The sequence below is a fragment of the Prunus avium genome, chromosome 1 (genome assembly GCF_965620075.1).
Source record: "Prunus avium chromosome 1, drPruAviu1.hap1.1, whole genome shotgun sequence".
Taxonomy (NCBI): domain Eukaryota; kingdom Viridiplantae; phylum Streptophyta; class Magnoliopsida; order Rosales; family Rosaceae; genus Prunus; species Prunus avium.
The window spans coordinates 13115281-13128779 of record NC_142284.1 but is presented as its reverse complement, the minus strand read 5'-3'; the positions used below and the strand labels follow the sequence as shown (position 1 = coordinate 13128779).

At 37.4% G+C, this 13499-nt stretch overlaps 3 protein-coding genes across 5 annotated transcripts; 1 reads left to right on the top strand and 2 right to left on the bottom strand.

The window, feature by feature from the left end:
• Nucleotides 1–205: 205 nt before the first annotated feature.
• On the bottom strand, nucleotides 206–3528 carry LOC110770324 (P-loop containing nucleoside triphosphate hydrolases superfamily protein). Of its 3 annotated transcripts, none has more exons than XM_021974442.2 (9): nucleotides 3084–3527; nucleotides 2880–2993; nucleotides 2630–2752; nucleotides 2381–2485; nucleotides 2034–2189; nucleotides 1860–1928; nucleotides 1596–1685; nucleotides 1125–1265; nucleotides 206–676 (listed from the first exon to the last, which is right to left on the bottom strand). In XM_021974442.2, exons 1-9 carry the CDS (start codon nucleotides 3441–3443, stop codon nucleotides 413–415), a joined length of 1422 nt encoding a protein of 473 aa, XP_021830134.2. In that variant the 5' UTR covers nucleotides 3444–3527; the 3' UTR covers nucleotides 206–412. The 3 variants fall into 3 exon arrangements, with proteins under 3 accessions (XP_021830134.2, XP_021830137.2, XP_021830136.2); XM_021974445.2 differs by having other exon boundaries at nucleotides 2880–2989; nucleotides 3084–3216; XM_021974444.2 differs by having other exon boundaries at nucleotides 534–672; nucleotides 3084–3528.
• Nucleotides 3529–5169: 1641 nt separating this feature from the next.
• On the top strand, nucleotides 5170–8680 carry RHF1A (RING-H2 group F1A). The gene is made up of 8 exons (XM_021974458.2): nucleotides 5170–5588; nucleotides 6380–6426; nucleotides 6575–6637; nucleotides 6720–6831; nucleotides 6925–7241; nucleotides 7546–7653; nucleotides 7746–8103; nucleotides 8333–8680. Exons 1-8 carry the CDS (start codon nucleotides 5445–5447, stop codon nucleotides 8342–8344), a joined length of 1161 nt encoding a protein of 386 aa, XP_021830150.2. The 5' UTR covers nucleotides 5170–5444; the 3' UTR covers nucleotides 8345–8680.
• A 1248-nt stretch (nucleotides 8681–9928) lies between these two features.
• Nucleotides 9929–11986, bottom strand: PRXIIF (peroxiredoxin IIF). The gene is made up of 5 exons (XM_021974464.2): nucleotides 11679–11986; nucleotides 11548–11577; nucleotides 11150–11308; nucleotides 10506–10600; nucleotides 9929–10257 (listed from the first exon to the last, which is right to left on the bottom strand). The coding sequence occupies exons 1-5, from the start codon at nucleotides 11892–11894 to the stop codon at nucleotides 10152–10154; spliced, it is 606 nt and encodes a 201-aa protein (XP_021830156.1). The 5' UTR covers nucleotides 11895–11986; the 3' UTR covers nucleotides 9929–10151.
• Nucleotides 11987–13499: the final 1513 nt, after the last annotated feature.

The following is a 13499-nucleotide window of genomic DNA, read 5'->3' as shown; positions in this document are numbered from 1 at the left end:
TTAAGACAATGTATATGTTGAGGATGCAGAAATTTATACTTTTTATGAAACCTGAGGATTAAGAAAAAGGACTGATTGAACGTCAGCAAATGCTGTAAAGCATCATAGATTGATAAGCAATGCGGATCCAAAAATGATAACATGTACAGAATTTCACATTCTTGTCCCTGTTCAATTACCATTCAGGAGTAAAAGTTTATGGCCATTTTTCTGGTCATATAAAGCATTTATAATTACTTTGTGGTTCCTCATACAGAATTGTTCTTTAACTTTACCCCTTTCTCATTGTGTGATCCTCCTTCCATAAGGAAAGTGATACTTATTCCACCATAGCTCTGGATTTCAAAGTAAAATGGACTGAAACAGCTTGAAAGGAAGGGGCATTCTATACAGATTGAGATTAACATTGATTCTACACAATTAGCTCTTCGCAGTTAAACATCAATTCGTTTTCATATTTTTCCAAAACAAACCGCTCCTTTGAGATTATAATGCTTGTAACAGAGCATTTCTTGTCTGAAAACGGTTTTCTACCTGTTCTTCCAGCTCGATGAAGATAATCAATAGCAGTTCTTGGCAGATCATAGTTGTATATATGAGTAGTTTCTGGCAAGTCAAGCCCTCTGGCTGCTATATCCGTTGATACAAGAAGATAGCTGGCTCCTTGTCTCACTTCCTAAATTAAGTAAATAGACCCATCAGAAGATTTCAACATGAAAAGGATTGCATACAAAAGACCAATAGTAAATGGTAGCATATTTGGAAATTTTGGATGCTTTTAAAAGGCAACTCAGAATATCAAAATGTATTTCTGTTTGAGGTTTTCACACCCAAAACTTTGGGTGTCCATCTCAGTTTCTATCACTTGTCTGTCCACTCAGCTATACAATTGCAAATAATTAATTGCCCGTATCTGAAAATTCAAAATCTAATGACAATTTTAAACATTTTTAAGACCTGCCTTTATCATACGTCTGCTTTTCCAAAGATGGCATTACCTAGTAGACCTCAAAGTCGATCCCATATGACTATAAATTCATAAAAAAATCAAATATAACTAATACTACTTTAGTGGAATTGAACATGATTTACTGATTCAGACCAAAGAGAAACATGTAACTTACAGACAGAGAAGCTGCTCGTGAATTGAAATTCATGTCTTCTTCCAAAAGGAGGATGTCTGAATATCCCTCATATGAAGCCTTCAAGAAATTAATTAATAGAGTTGCTGACGGAGCATTTCCAGCCTTTTTTGACTTCTCAGACTGACCAAATAGATAAAAACTTATATATTAATAGAATGGAGAGCCCATCTATATAATTCTAAGGAACAAGAAAAAACAAATTTATATTATATCAAAACTTACAGATTGTAAGTTTTAAATACATATCTTTTCTGTAAGTTTTAAATACATATCTTTAACTCGGTCCTTGTCATATATGAACTATGTCTAAGTGACATCTTATTAGAGGTTTAATTTCTGGGTAAATAATTAATACAACTACAAAATACTTAAGTTCAAATCAGATTTGAACCCAGCTTCAGCACAAGATCATGAAAAATAAAATCACATAGAAGGATATGTGATGCAAACCTGCTCACCAACAAAAACAATAGCAGATTGTGGTGCATCCGACTGTAACAAGGACAACAAGGTCTCATGCCTTCTGTTTTTTAGGCATGTCTGTTAAGTATGAACAGAATTAGAATATCATTAAGAACATAGATGCTCCTAAACAATCTCAAAGAGGACAAATGGTGAAAAAAGTACAGAAAAAGCAGGATTATAACATGATTTAGTGACAGGTAAACCAGAAAACAGAATGGAGTAGATTACATGTTTTAAGAATTTTCTTACCACAAATCTATGATGTAAACATGATGGCATAGGCTCAACTGGATTGACATGGACATGAATTGTATCATTCTGTAAAGTACATACATACTGTTATGCAAAATACAAGAAACTAGAGGTAGCATTGTATGAAATCCAAATAAAGGTGACATGGAAACAAGAACTATATCAGCAAACCTTGGTCCATTTCTGCTGTATACACTTATCTAAAAAGATTTTGTGCTGAGGAATGGAAGCACTGGCAAAAACCGTCTGACGGGTATTGATTGATGAATAGGAAGTCAAAAGCTTCCGAACGGAACTGACTTGTTTGGAACTGAACATGAAATCAACCTAACCAAACAGTGAATATAAGACATTAGTTTATTCAAGAATCATTTTCAGACAACCTTGAATAACCTTTTAAACAACATATCACTCTACTCATAGAATGTCCCAGCTTCCATATAGAGTTGAAATTTCAAAATCTAAGCCACAAGAAATAGCTAAGGAACAATTAAACACCAAATTGCGTTCCAGTTTACCTCATCAATTACCAGCACTCGCATTGCTTCAAGCTTAATCATATGCTTCTCAAGCATTTGGCACAAACTCCCAATCGTTGCCACCACAATAGTAGGGGGCTCCGCCTGAAACATTGAACCACCGAATAAAGCTCATCATACAAGTACAAAATAATTCTTTTCGATATCATGTTAACAATGTTAGTATCTAGTCCATAACTATCAATGGAGAAAAACTTAAAGAAAACTAAATAGACTAGAATGTAGCACCTTTAACCAACTCTTGTGCCTCATCAACATTCCTCCATCTAAAAGAGCCATAACAGTACAGGATTTCTGCTCCAATTCGCCTTCCTTAGGCTTCGTAGCCAACATCCGAGCAACCTTTGTAACCTTGCACACACATAGAGTCATATTGTTCAACTCACTTAGAGGAAATGATCATAACCATAGCATACCATACGATACAAATACAACCATTGTAAAATTGCACAAGAGAATCAAAGTCTTAAAGTCTTACTTGCATGCCAAGCTCCCTAGTGGGCACCACAATGAGAGCTTGAACAGCTGATCTTCCAGCGTTCACAATAGAAAACACCAAAAGAAGGTATGTCAGCGTCTTCCCAGAACCTGTCTAGAGGACCAAAATTCACGGCAAGATTCAAACTTGGCTACAAAAACACACCTAAAACATCTAAAAAATCAAAGGGTTTACGAATTTGACCTGCGCGTGAAGAATACAATCGCGGCCTGAGAACAGAGTCGGCAGAGCTTGCCGTTGTACGGGCGTTGGTACAACGAATCCCAGTTCCTCCATTCTGAAAAGCACGTGGTCGGGCACGTGGGATTGGCAAATTTGGCGGAGGGTGAAGGGTTCTGGTTCGGAGCCAGCTTTGGTGGTGATAGGTGTGGAGTTCAGAAGTGCCTGTATTGGGCTACAGTTGGATACGAAGCCATTGGAGGAGAAGAGTCTAGGACTAGGGTTTAGGGATTGAAAGGGAAAATGGGCATGACGGGGTTTTTGAGAGGGTTTAGGGAGTGACAGAGGGAGAAGCTGAGTAGCTGAAAGTGTAGCCGTTGCCATTGACAGAGTAACACTCCAGTCTCTCAGTTCAGACTATTTTAGCGTGATTATCTCTTCGATTATATAGGTATGCCAAAGTAATTATGAAACTAACGCCTCTAGCCCAATAGAAAATGTCAATGACTCGTCGCATACCAATAATCTCAAGTTCGAACTTTCCTATAGAAATTTTTTTGACTCTTAAATATCATGCAGTCTTAACAGAATAATTAAATATTCATTTGAAATAATAATTAGTGGGGATATTCTTCAATAAACATTAAAGTTAAGAATTGATTACATACTTCTAATCTTGGGCGTTGAAATGCATTCATTAAATGTGTTGGTAGTCTCTTGAATGCAATTCAACGCCCAAGATTAGAAGTATGTAACCAATCCTTAACATAAAGTACTTATTGGAGAATCTTCCTAATTGGTGATATTAACTCTTTGAAGCCCTAAAATGTGCAACTTAAATAGTTTTATCTTTTATTTTTTTTGCTTACATAGTTTTATCTGTTATGTTGTGATTGCATTGCATGTTTATTTATTGTTGTTTTTTTCATTTAGTTTCTATTTTATATTACTAGATGCATTTTGAGGTATACAATTCATTACATCCTCTGATTAGGTGTATCATTTTTTGTTATCAATGAAATTCACCCGTGTTGTCGAATTTTTTTTGTAAGTTAAATCCAGACCAGTTCATTTTGAAATGACATCTTCATAATGTGTGTTAGAAAGAAAAAAATCATCAGCAAAGTGTTTTTTTAACAAATTGCACTCAACACCTCCAACTCTTACAAAATCAATCGAATGAAACTTTTTGCCGGTAGAGATCCACGTCAGTTCGAAGCTGTATGGGTGGAGTTGTTGGACGGTCAATCCAATGACGAGTTCGAGTTCTATTGAAGCATGTAATCAAATCTAACATAATTGGACCTTTTCGTTATGGCCCTTATACTTTTCTGCATTTCTTCTAAAGTGCTTCTTATTTGCAGAAATCTCTTTTTGCCACCCAAAATCACATGTCATGCAAGCTTAAATATTGCTTTGGATAGTTAGAAAGTCAAAAAAGCCTCATATAAAAAATACTTTGATTTAGAATGTGCCAACAACTTACATGAATTAGGTGTTTTATATTTTTTGACGATTTTTTTTTTTATCCTTTAGGTATAAGAAAGTTGCATTTTTCAGTTCAAGTAATGCACCTTCTTTTGTTTCTTTGGATGAGTTAGGTGGTGTGCTACTTGATTATAGATTTCACCAATAATGGCATAAAAGAAACCATACTTACTTTTCATGAGATGTATGTTGCCATTTGTCATTTCTTTGCCAGACTTTAGTTTACTTTAGCTCAATTTATTTAGATGGAAAATGCAAAAAGTTGATAAAACGTAAAAACGATTTTCAACCAAATTATTGCTAATTGTTAGAGGCAGACGTGGACTTAGTTAAGTTGATTATAGCAGGCGTGCACTGTACTCTACACCGAATTTGAATTCTTAGTTTAGATTAGATTAAAGCAGAATATTAGTTGTATCAACAAAAAAAAAAGAGGTAAATGGTAGAGAATATTTCTTATTGATTTATATTTAAGGCCTCAACCTGGCAATGGCATTAAAGGCTAAAAGGTTTATTTCTTGTTTAGTTTTTGGTAAGAAAACTGCAAAATAGTGGTTGCTGGCTTGCCTTGCCAACAATAATCCAAAACTAAAGGAGCAAATGATAAAAAGAGATCAAAAGAAATTTAGAGATTATATAAATAAGAACTGAGTTTTGATTCCATCAAACCAAAGCGTGTGAATCGGTTTAATTGCTGAGTTTTCTGAACTTTTCATCTTTCTCCTCCTAAAATTCTTTACTTTGACCCTTTACTCTTTCATTCTCTCTTTGCAGCACTTTTCTAGGGTTCCTTTCTTCTTCTTCTTCATCCACAATCATTCTTCTCCTCCTTCATAAAGTCACTCCTTCTGTACCGTTCTCTGTGTCCACATTCTCTCGCTTAGTACACTGTTCAAAATGGCCTCTTTCGCTCCCTCTTCTTCTCTGAATCCGAAACCCGTTTCAGCTCTATCTTTTTCTTCTCCAGATGTTGTTGATGACAGCTATGAAGACTCCTGCAGTATCTGCCTTGAGCCTTTCAACTGCGATGACCCAGCCACTGTATGATCCTTTAAAAACTGAATTTTTTTTGTATTTTTGTAGAACTCAGTAGTTTTTGCATACCCAACTGACAGTCTTACTGGATCAGTCTTGTAGTGCTGATCATAATGTTGAAAGTTAAATTACATGTGGTACTGGTACAGTTGAAAAAACTCTGATTTTATGTTCTTACAGTTGCTTTTGGATTATTAGCTGATTGTTTGCTTCTTTCTGGTAGCAGAAATAAACTGCGATCTATCTATTGTCAGTTTTTCAGTATAATTTTAAGCTCCATTGGCTTCTCTGGAAAATATTCGATATGGGATAATCTGCAATCTTGTGTTTCATTGAAATTCTGTTCTGGATGCATGGATTGATATGTTATTATCAAAACGCATTTGAAATTTAGTCTTCACCTCCCCCGCTTGAGTAAAATATATTATTTTTCAACTCAATCTTTAGGATTCTTTTGTGGGATTAAATGGAAATGAAACGGTAGGAATGCACTTAGTTTTGGATTGTGTTTTTGAGACCCAATTGCACTTCATTCTTTTCGCTATGGCAACAATAATATTTATTCCTTGTAAAAAGAAGTTATCGGTGATGTGAGGATGTGCTCTGACGATTGTGATCATTCTATTTTGCAAAAAACTGGATATCGTGTAGAGGATCACGGAAACATAGGATGGATATTAGATGTCCCTTGTTGCAAAATATGTGCTTTGTCTGAAAGTTTTGTAGCTAGCTTAAAGTGACTCGTAGGTTCAGATGTTAAACTGAGTGTTAACTCTTAGAATTTCTTCTTGTTTCAGATTACCAGCTGCAAACATGAGTATCATCTTCACTGTATTTTAGAATGGTAATCCCAATTTACTTTATGTATGGGTTTTGTCTTATTTATCTTGCCAAGTAATACATTAGTTTTGTCCTCCAGCCATGTAAGTTGTGATTGAGTATTTCTTTGGTGAGAATGATTTTTTTTCTTATTGATCTTGATCTTCCTTTAGGTCACAAAGAAGTAAAGAATGCCCAATTTGTTGGCAGTTACTTGTCTTGAAGGATCCTGCTTGGTATGGAAATTTCTAAAATTCATGCATGTGTCACTTCTTGATTTCTTTCTGCTATGTTTCCATTAATTATTTTGTGGTGTAGTCAAGGGCTTCTAGATGCTGTACAAAATGAGAGGCGCTCAAGGTCCAGAAAAATATCTTCCATGGCCCCCCAGACTTTTCATCATTCCTATGAGGACTTTGATGTTGAGCACGTAAGATCTCAGTGACATATAATAAATTTGTAACACTTAGTTATTCCTCGTTGAGAACAGGTCTTTCATTGACGAAAAAAATTGAATTTTCAGGACTCTTTCTCAGATGACTCTGATTTGGATGAGCGTATTATGCAGCATCTTGCTGCTGCTTCAAGCAGAGCTCGTTACATTCGCAGACGGGAAAAACAAAGATCTTCTGGCCTAGGTCCTTCCCATGTTTTTATTTTCTCCCCTCATGAAAATGGGAGTGGTATGCAGCAAACACACCCAACATCTCCAGAAGAATGCCAAAGTTATGGGTCACCTAGAGGTGATTCACCAATTTCTCAAAGGCCACCTGTTATTCAACCTCCACCATCTTTTATCTGCAGCACTGCCGCCAATAGTGATGTCCCTTACAAACCAAGGTATGCGCCTAGGGCTAAAAAGTATTTCCCTCATGTGGAAGTGCATGAATTTATTTTTTGGAGCCACATACTCTAGAAGGGGATATATGTTCCAGGAAGCTCACGAATTCAAAACTAGTAGTCATAGCAATAAACTGCTTTGTCTTAATCACCTGGAATGCATTTTGCACCAATATAGTGCTAAGTGTTCTTGCTTACATCACATGTATATGATCTAGACGTGGTTCATCTTCTCCATTGTCCACAGTATTGTATTCATCTCCTTTTCATCTTCCTGTGGCTTACCACTTCTTTGTTATTCTAGAGTGCTTTATGGCCAGTCATCACCTGATGTTCCACGCAGACAAAGCCCATCTGAGATGATCAATTTGCCTGATTCTATCAAATCCAAGTTGTCTGCTGCCTCAGCCAGGTAGAAATTCTACTACCATGCTTCACTTCAAAGTGGATGTTTACTCCTTTCATCTGTTTTATACTTACATGCATATATGGTGATTGTGAAAGATACAAAGAGTCAATCTCTAGAAGCACTCGAGGCTTTAAGGAGAAGCTAGTTGCTCGTAACAACTCAGTCAAGGAGCTCAGCAAAGGAGTTCAGCGTGAGATGAGTGCAGGAATTGCTGGTGTTGCACGAATGTTTGAGCGCTTAGACCTTACCCCAAAGAAACCTGGAGCCCCCACTCCAGTTTCTGGTCGTAATGGAGGCACTTCAAACTTCAAGGGAAAAGGTGTGCTAGAAAATGTTATTGTTCAGTCTTGTAACAAAAGTAGCGGGAGAATCGCTGATGAGAGTTCAGATGGACCCTCTCACATCACAGTTGCTGCACCAGGCCATGTTGGTGTTGAAATTTCTTCTGCACAGGTATCATAATTTTACATTTTGGAACAATTTTTTTGATTCATTAGTTGGTAATTTATAGTGAAGATATGAAACTATGTTCAAATATAGAAAGAACAAGATTTTGATCCTCTTCGCCTTCCTTGAAGCAAATTAATAGCAACAATTTGCAGAATCATCCCATTTATCTGAACTTTATTTGCTTTTGTATTATGTGCGAAGCAGCACTAACTTGTACCCGCTTTTCTCACAGAGCGAACACTGATACAATGAAGTTTGGATTTGGCTCCTCGACTGATGGTTTCTGTCTTAACTCTCAAGCGTAAGGCACGTGTTTTACCTCTCAAGCATTAGGCATATCAGCAAGTGACGTTATGCGAAGAGCCAAGCTGCTGGTTGGTTTTGCGTCCTGCATTGCCTATTCATGTGAAATAGAAACCATAGTTCCATATGGATGAGTTATTTGTCCTGCCCTACAATTTTTTTCCTTTGTTGCTTAGTATTAAAGGGATTCTGGGGGAATTCTGTGCCAGTTGCCTCAGGCCATCGACTGTTTAAACTTATTTTATTATAGTATACTGTGTTTTGCTTCTTTGTTGAATCTTGTTTAATTCTCATAACCCGTTATCGAAATTTTGACTTATTTTTGTTGAAAAAAGGGGCTAGAAACTCCATTCGAAAAATTAAAGGAAAATAGGCGGCTTTGCCCCTGGCTCTAATGTTTTATTCAACAATTGATGGCTTGACTGTGACCCGAGCAGAGGTGGAGGACGATGCTGAGTTGTTGTTGTAGTTACTGCTGTTGTTGGTGGTGTTGGCGGTGGCTAATGGTGTGGATGAGGAAGATGGGTCTTTGGACCCATGAAAAGAAGAATATGGAGAATTGGGAATTAGGGCTGGGAATTAGTGAGAGAGAGAGATGCATAATTGGAGTTTCATCACAGATAGAGCATAGCATAGAAGAGAAGAAGTGAAGAAGAAAGCAATTTGGGGTTTCATCTGAACTTAAGAGAGAGCGGAGAAGAAGAATTTTACACAACCAAAAAAAGAAGTTATAAAAAGGTGATAAGGGCCCAATAAGTAGCCTTTATAGAGGGTGTTTTTGAATGAGTTTCAAAAAGAGGGCATTGTTTACGTTGGAGCCGGGGCAACAACAAACGTTGGAGCCAGGGCAAAGCCGCCTATTTCGCAAAATTAAACCATGGGTAGAGAGAACCAGCTCAAGACAGAAACACAAGTCAGCTAATCCATGTATAGAACAGACCCAGCTTCTGTTGATATCCTCTTGGCATCCCAAAAACATAGTGGCAAGAGGATGAAATCTTCCACAACTTTATAGATAAGCTGATCCGCAATGCTGCATTGTAGCCCATATCCCAACCAATTCTGAGCCCAAAATAGATTCTCATGTCATAACTCAGCTTCTAAGACTTGACCATAACCAAGATTAGCAGCAAACCCTCTAACCTACTGCCCAAAATAGATTCTCATGTCATAACTCAGCTTCTTAGAACACCACCACCAGCAAAGCGACCTTCTCCTTTTCTGTGCTAATTTTAATCACTCCAATAGAGAATGGCCAAAGATCGCACGGGTTTCTTAGATTTTCAGTACTGGCATGTTGCCAATCTGCAGCAGCCACAATAATTATATGCAAGAGATATTGGAAGAGAGGGATTCGAACACAAGACATTTGGTGCATGGGTAATTGCTCTTAACCACTTGAAAGCTACAAGCCCTTAACGTTGATTAATCGTTCTTTGTTGTTCAAAATGAATGGTTCCATTCTAGATTAATTTGCTCTCTCCCGAAGTCCAAAAAGATACAAGTACAACGGTAGAGAAAGGTATGATAATCTAGGGAAACGTTAATGGCCAAATCTTGGCACAATGGTGGAAGCAGGCGTGTAAGTGCAAATTTATACAATGCCTTTGCTAAACTAGCATGGTCATAAAGAGAGGTCCACGACTTATTTCCAAACAGCACAGACTACAGAGGTCCTCGAGTAATTGTTTCAAATTCAAAATCTTAACAGCACAAAGTTATTAATTGCCGTCAAAACTAAAGTAGCTCTAGATCTGTCCCAAAATAACATCCCCTCCAGAAACCTTGAAGTCTGATGGGACTTCCTCCACATTTAGAACTTTAACCTTCCCGTCAACCACATATGCCGACCATCTGCATAATGAGAGAGCAAATTTCTTCAAAACTGGGAAATTTTAACGGCTATAGTATACACTGCCAGACTGGATAAAACCTAGGGAGGGTGACCCTTAAAAGAAATGAGAGAAATGGGGAGGGCGTGGATAAAACAACTAGAGAATAGTCCATGGATTAAACGGAGTCCAAGGCAATCTCATATTTCCATTTTGTTATTCAAAAACACTCAATTTCAAATAATATGCACATAGGACTAGTGATCATACCTTTGAGAGCGAGGTCCAAGCAAAGCACCAGAGAGATCTTTATCCAATTCCAAGCTTTTGTGGAAGCTCCCATCAAAGTCCCCATAGAACTCAATCTATTTAGCCAAATTACAAATAATTAAAATGATGCTGCACTAATTACATGGAAACAATAATTCACTATTGCGTCAAAGGAAAACTGAATCTCACTATTGCTAGACTTTGGAGGAATTTCCAAATGTAGTATGTAACTGTGTACAAGCACAAACAGTTATCAAACTTAAATGTGACCTAGCCTGCCAAAGATGGCCGGTCCCTTATTTTCTTAAATTACTCGAGACAATTTTTGAAAAGTAAACTTCACACAGAAAGATTAAAAAAAAACCTGATCGTTCTCCAAGTTATCCTTGAGACAGACTCATGAAATGAAATATATTATAACTGCTCAGTTCAAGGACTATGATTAACTACAATTCGAAATACAATTTTAGAAATGATGATCCAGGAGTCATGAGGCCAGTGGCCCCGCATCTACAACCTAGGCAAGAAAGACATCCATTTATATACTCTTTGCTTGAAATTCAAGTCACTAAGAGTAGTGTAGATTAAAAACATACTTATTTTGGGAAATAAGAAGATGGTACTTAATAAAAGGAATAACTTACAGCATCTTGGGCTTCAAGTTTGTTTGCCCAGCCACTCATAACATATGGATCATTAACAGCTACACAAATCACAGAATCGATCCCTTTAGCCTTAAACTTATCAATTTGCTTCTTGTAACTAGGCACATGCTGCTGAGAACAAACGCCCGTGAAGGCACCCTGACATATTGCAAACAAAAAACCCATGTAAATTCCTCTTTCTACAAACTTCTAGAATTCAGAAATTCATGCTTTTGATTCATATTTTATTCAATATTTTAGGGTTTCGCTAAAACTAAATGGGGCTTGTCAATGTCAGTATAAACGTGAAAAACAAAAATTGCACCTGCAACACTAACTAACCAGTAACCACTACATCAAATTAAAAACCCATGACATAAATAGAGAGGGGAACTTACAGGGAGACCAAAGATGACAACTTTCTTGTCCTGAAACACAAAATTTCACAAAAAAGACAACAAATTTGAGCCTCCAAAAAGCTTGACAATTTACTTAATTGTAAAGTAAATAGAAATACAAAAGCAAAAACCTTGAAAATGTCTTTGAGAGGAGTGGTGGCGAAATTGGAGGAGACGCCTTCGTCCCAGGTCCGAGCTTTCTGGAGGGAAATATTGGGTGCGGCCGAGACTATGTCGGTTCCGGCTGCAACCGCCGCGTAGGCTCTTGATTGAGCTCCCATTTGGAAACCTCCGGCCACTGATTTCATTGCAGAGTAGCTTACTCGCTTCAGAAGTGTGGACGCCATTGCTTCGCAGCAGCTGAGTTTTCCGAGTGGTAGCTCTAGCTCTGGTTCGTTCGTTCGTAGTTTGTAATTAGTTCTATAATTCAGGGACGGTGGTAGCTTTATTTCATTTCATGGGCAGATAGTAATTACGGTCTGTCGGAGGATCCTAACGGTCTTTACGGTCCTGCTCACTTGGGCTTGGCGCTGAGGCCTTAGAGTAGTCACGTCTGGATGACCTATTATAATTTCATTTATGGGCTAGTATGGGCTATATTGAACATAAATTTTAAACATGAAACCCACAACTCCAAAACTATGTCGTTCTGATCAGAAGAACAATTTCATTACAAGTTTCCGTAGCTCAAGTGGCTAAGAGCATTTTAGATAGGTTGGGACAAAAATAAAAACTTCCATCATAAAATATAACAAAGTTGCAAGGAACTTGTAACTCAAGTGGTTAAGAGTATTTACTCATGTACCCGAGGTCATAGGTTCAATTCACCCCTCTCCTAGTATGGCTTGTATAAAAAATATATATATACCAACACCTAATTATTAATTTAAGGTTTTAATCACACATTTTTAAATACAAATGTCAGAACTTCTAATTACTACATGGGAGGGGGAATTATCACACACACACACAATTATAATGTCGTGGGGATTCGAACATAAAACTTCTGATCTGCAAGGCAAGACCCTTTTCCACCGGGTTAGACTTCGTTGACTCATAACATAATTATAGTTGTATTCATATTGTAATTATGCAAAAACGTTTCTATTCTAATTTATTTTTTTAAGTTTTTTTTTTTTTTGAGAGGATTTTAAGTTTTTTATTTATATAATCAGTTTATTGAAAGAATACGGAACTGAACCAAGGTGGTTGGTGTGAGTGGTTCGGCACTCTCATTCCTTAAGAGAGGTCAAGGGTTCGATCCCTGCTCTTGTACGGAGTCACCACTTTGGCCAGCACTTTACCCCTTAGGGGCCGACTCGGTGTGAGCGGGGATTAATCTGGGTTGTGGTTAAGGCTTAAAGGTGCCACCCATAATTGGGGCCCATTCAGAACCACCTCGTGGTTCAGACCAAAAAAAAAAAGAATACGGAACTGGTGGATTGGCTCGTGATCCACTGATAAGACCTAAACCATACATTTGTTGGTTGGCAAGTCACTAAGCCAAACAAAACCCAGCCCGCAACATGGGTTTTCTAGACCGGCCCACAGTCCTACTTCAATCATCTATCAATAGGCTGTAGCCAAACATGATCTATAGGGGTCACATCTGTCCTTTATCATCCTCCTTTACAACGATTATAAGGTTTTTGAGAGAGATTGACATGAAATATGAAGCAGCTATATACATGTTGTTCTTGCCACTACTTTACGTGGTTTAGAGTTTCATCTTTTTTTCTTACCTTTCTAAGTGCTATTGCGTCATATCATTCTCTCTCATTTGGGAGAAAAACTTACCTGTGTTAAGATGTCTTGCATTATCATGTGTTTCAATGTTCTAGTATACGATTAATTTGTAATATTGTCACAATAACATCCCCGTTATATGAAAGTTCTTTTCCTTTCCTTGCGTGATATGCTTCAGGACTTGTGACTTATTGTTGTGGTGTTCA

Coding starts and splice junctions, on each gene's coding strand:
- PRXIIF (XM_021974464.2), bottom strand. CDS start 11,894: ATGGCGTCCACACTTCTGAAGCGAGTAAGCTACTCTGCAATGAAATCA. Junction 11,309..11,547: donor TTGTCATCTTTGGTCTCCCT/GTAAGTTCCCCT, acceptor GCAATATGTCAG/GGTGCCTTCACGGGCGTTTG. Junction 10,601..11,149: donor AACTTGAAGCCCAAGATGCT/GTAAGTTATTCC, acceptor TTGGCTAAATAG/ATTGAGTTCTATGGGGACTT.
- RHF1A (XM_021974458.2), top strand. CDS start 5,445: ATGGCCTCTTTCGCTCCCTCTTCTTCTCTGAATCCGAAACCCGTTTCA. Junction 5,589..6,379: donor ACTGCGATGACCCAGCCACT/GTATGATCCTTT, acceptor TTCTTGTTTCAG/ATTACCAGCTGCAAACATGA. Junction 7,242..7,545: donor GATGTCCCTTACAAACCAAG/GTATGCGCCTAG, acceptor TTGTTATTCTAG/AGTGCTTTATGGCCAGTCAT.
- LOC110770324 (XM_021974442.2), bottom strand. CDS start 3,443: ATGGCAACGGCTACACTTTCAGCTACTCAGCTTCTCCCTCTGTCACTC. Junction 2,486..2,629: donor GGCACAAGAGTTGGTTAAAG/GTGCTACATTCT, acceptor TCAATGTTTCAG/GCGGAGCCCCCTACTATTGT. Junction 2,190..2,380: donor GAGTGCTGGTAATTGATGAG/GTAAACTGGAAC, acceptor CTGTTTGGTTAG/GTTGATTTCATGTTCAGTTC.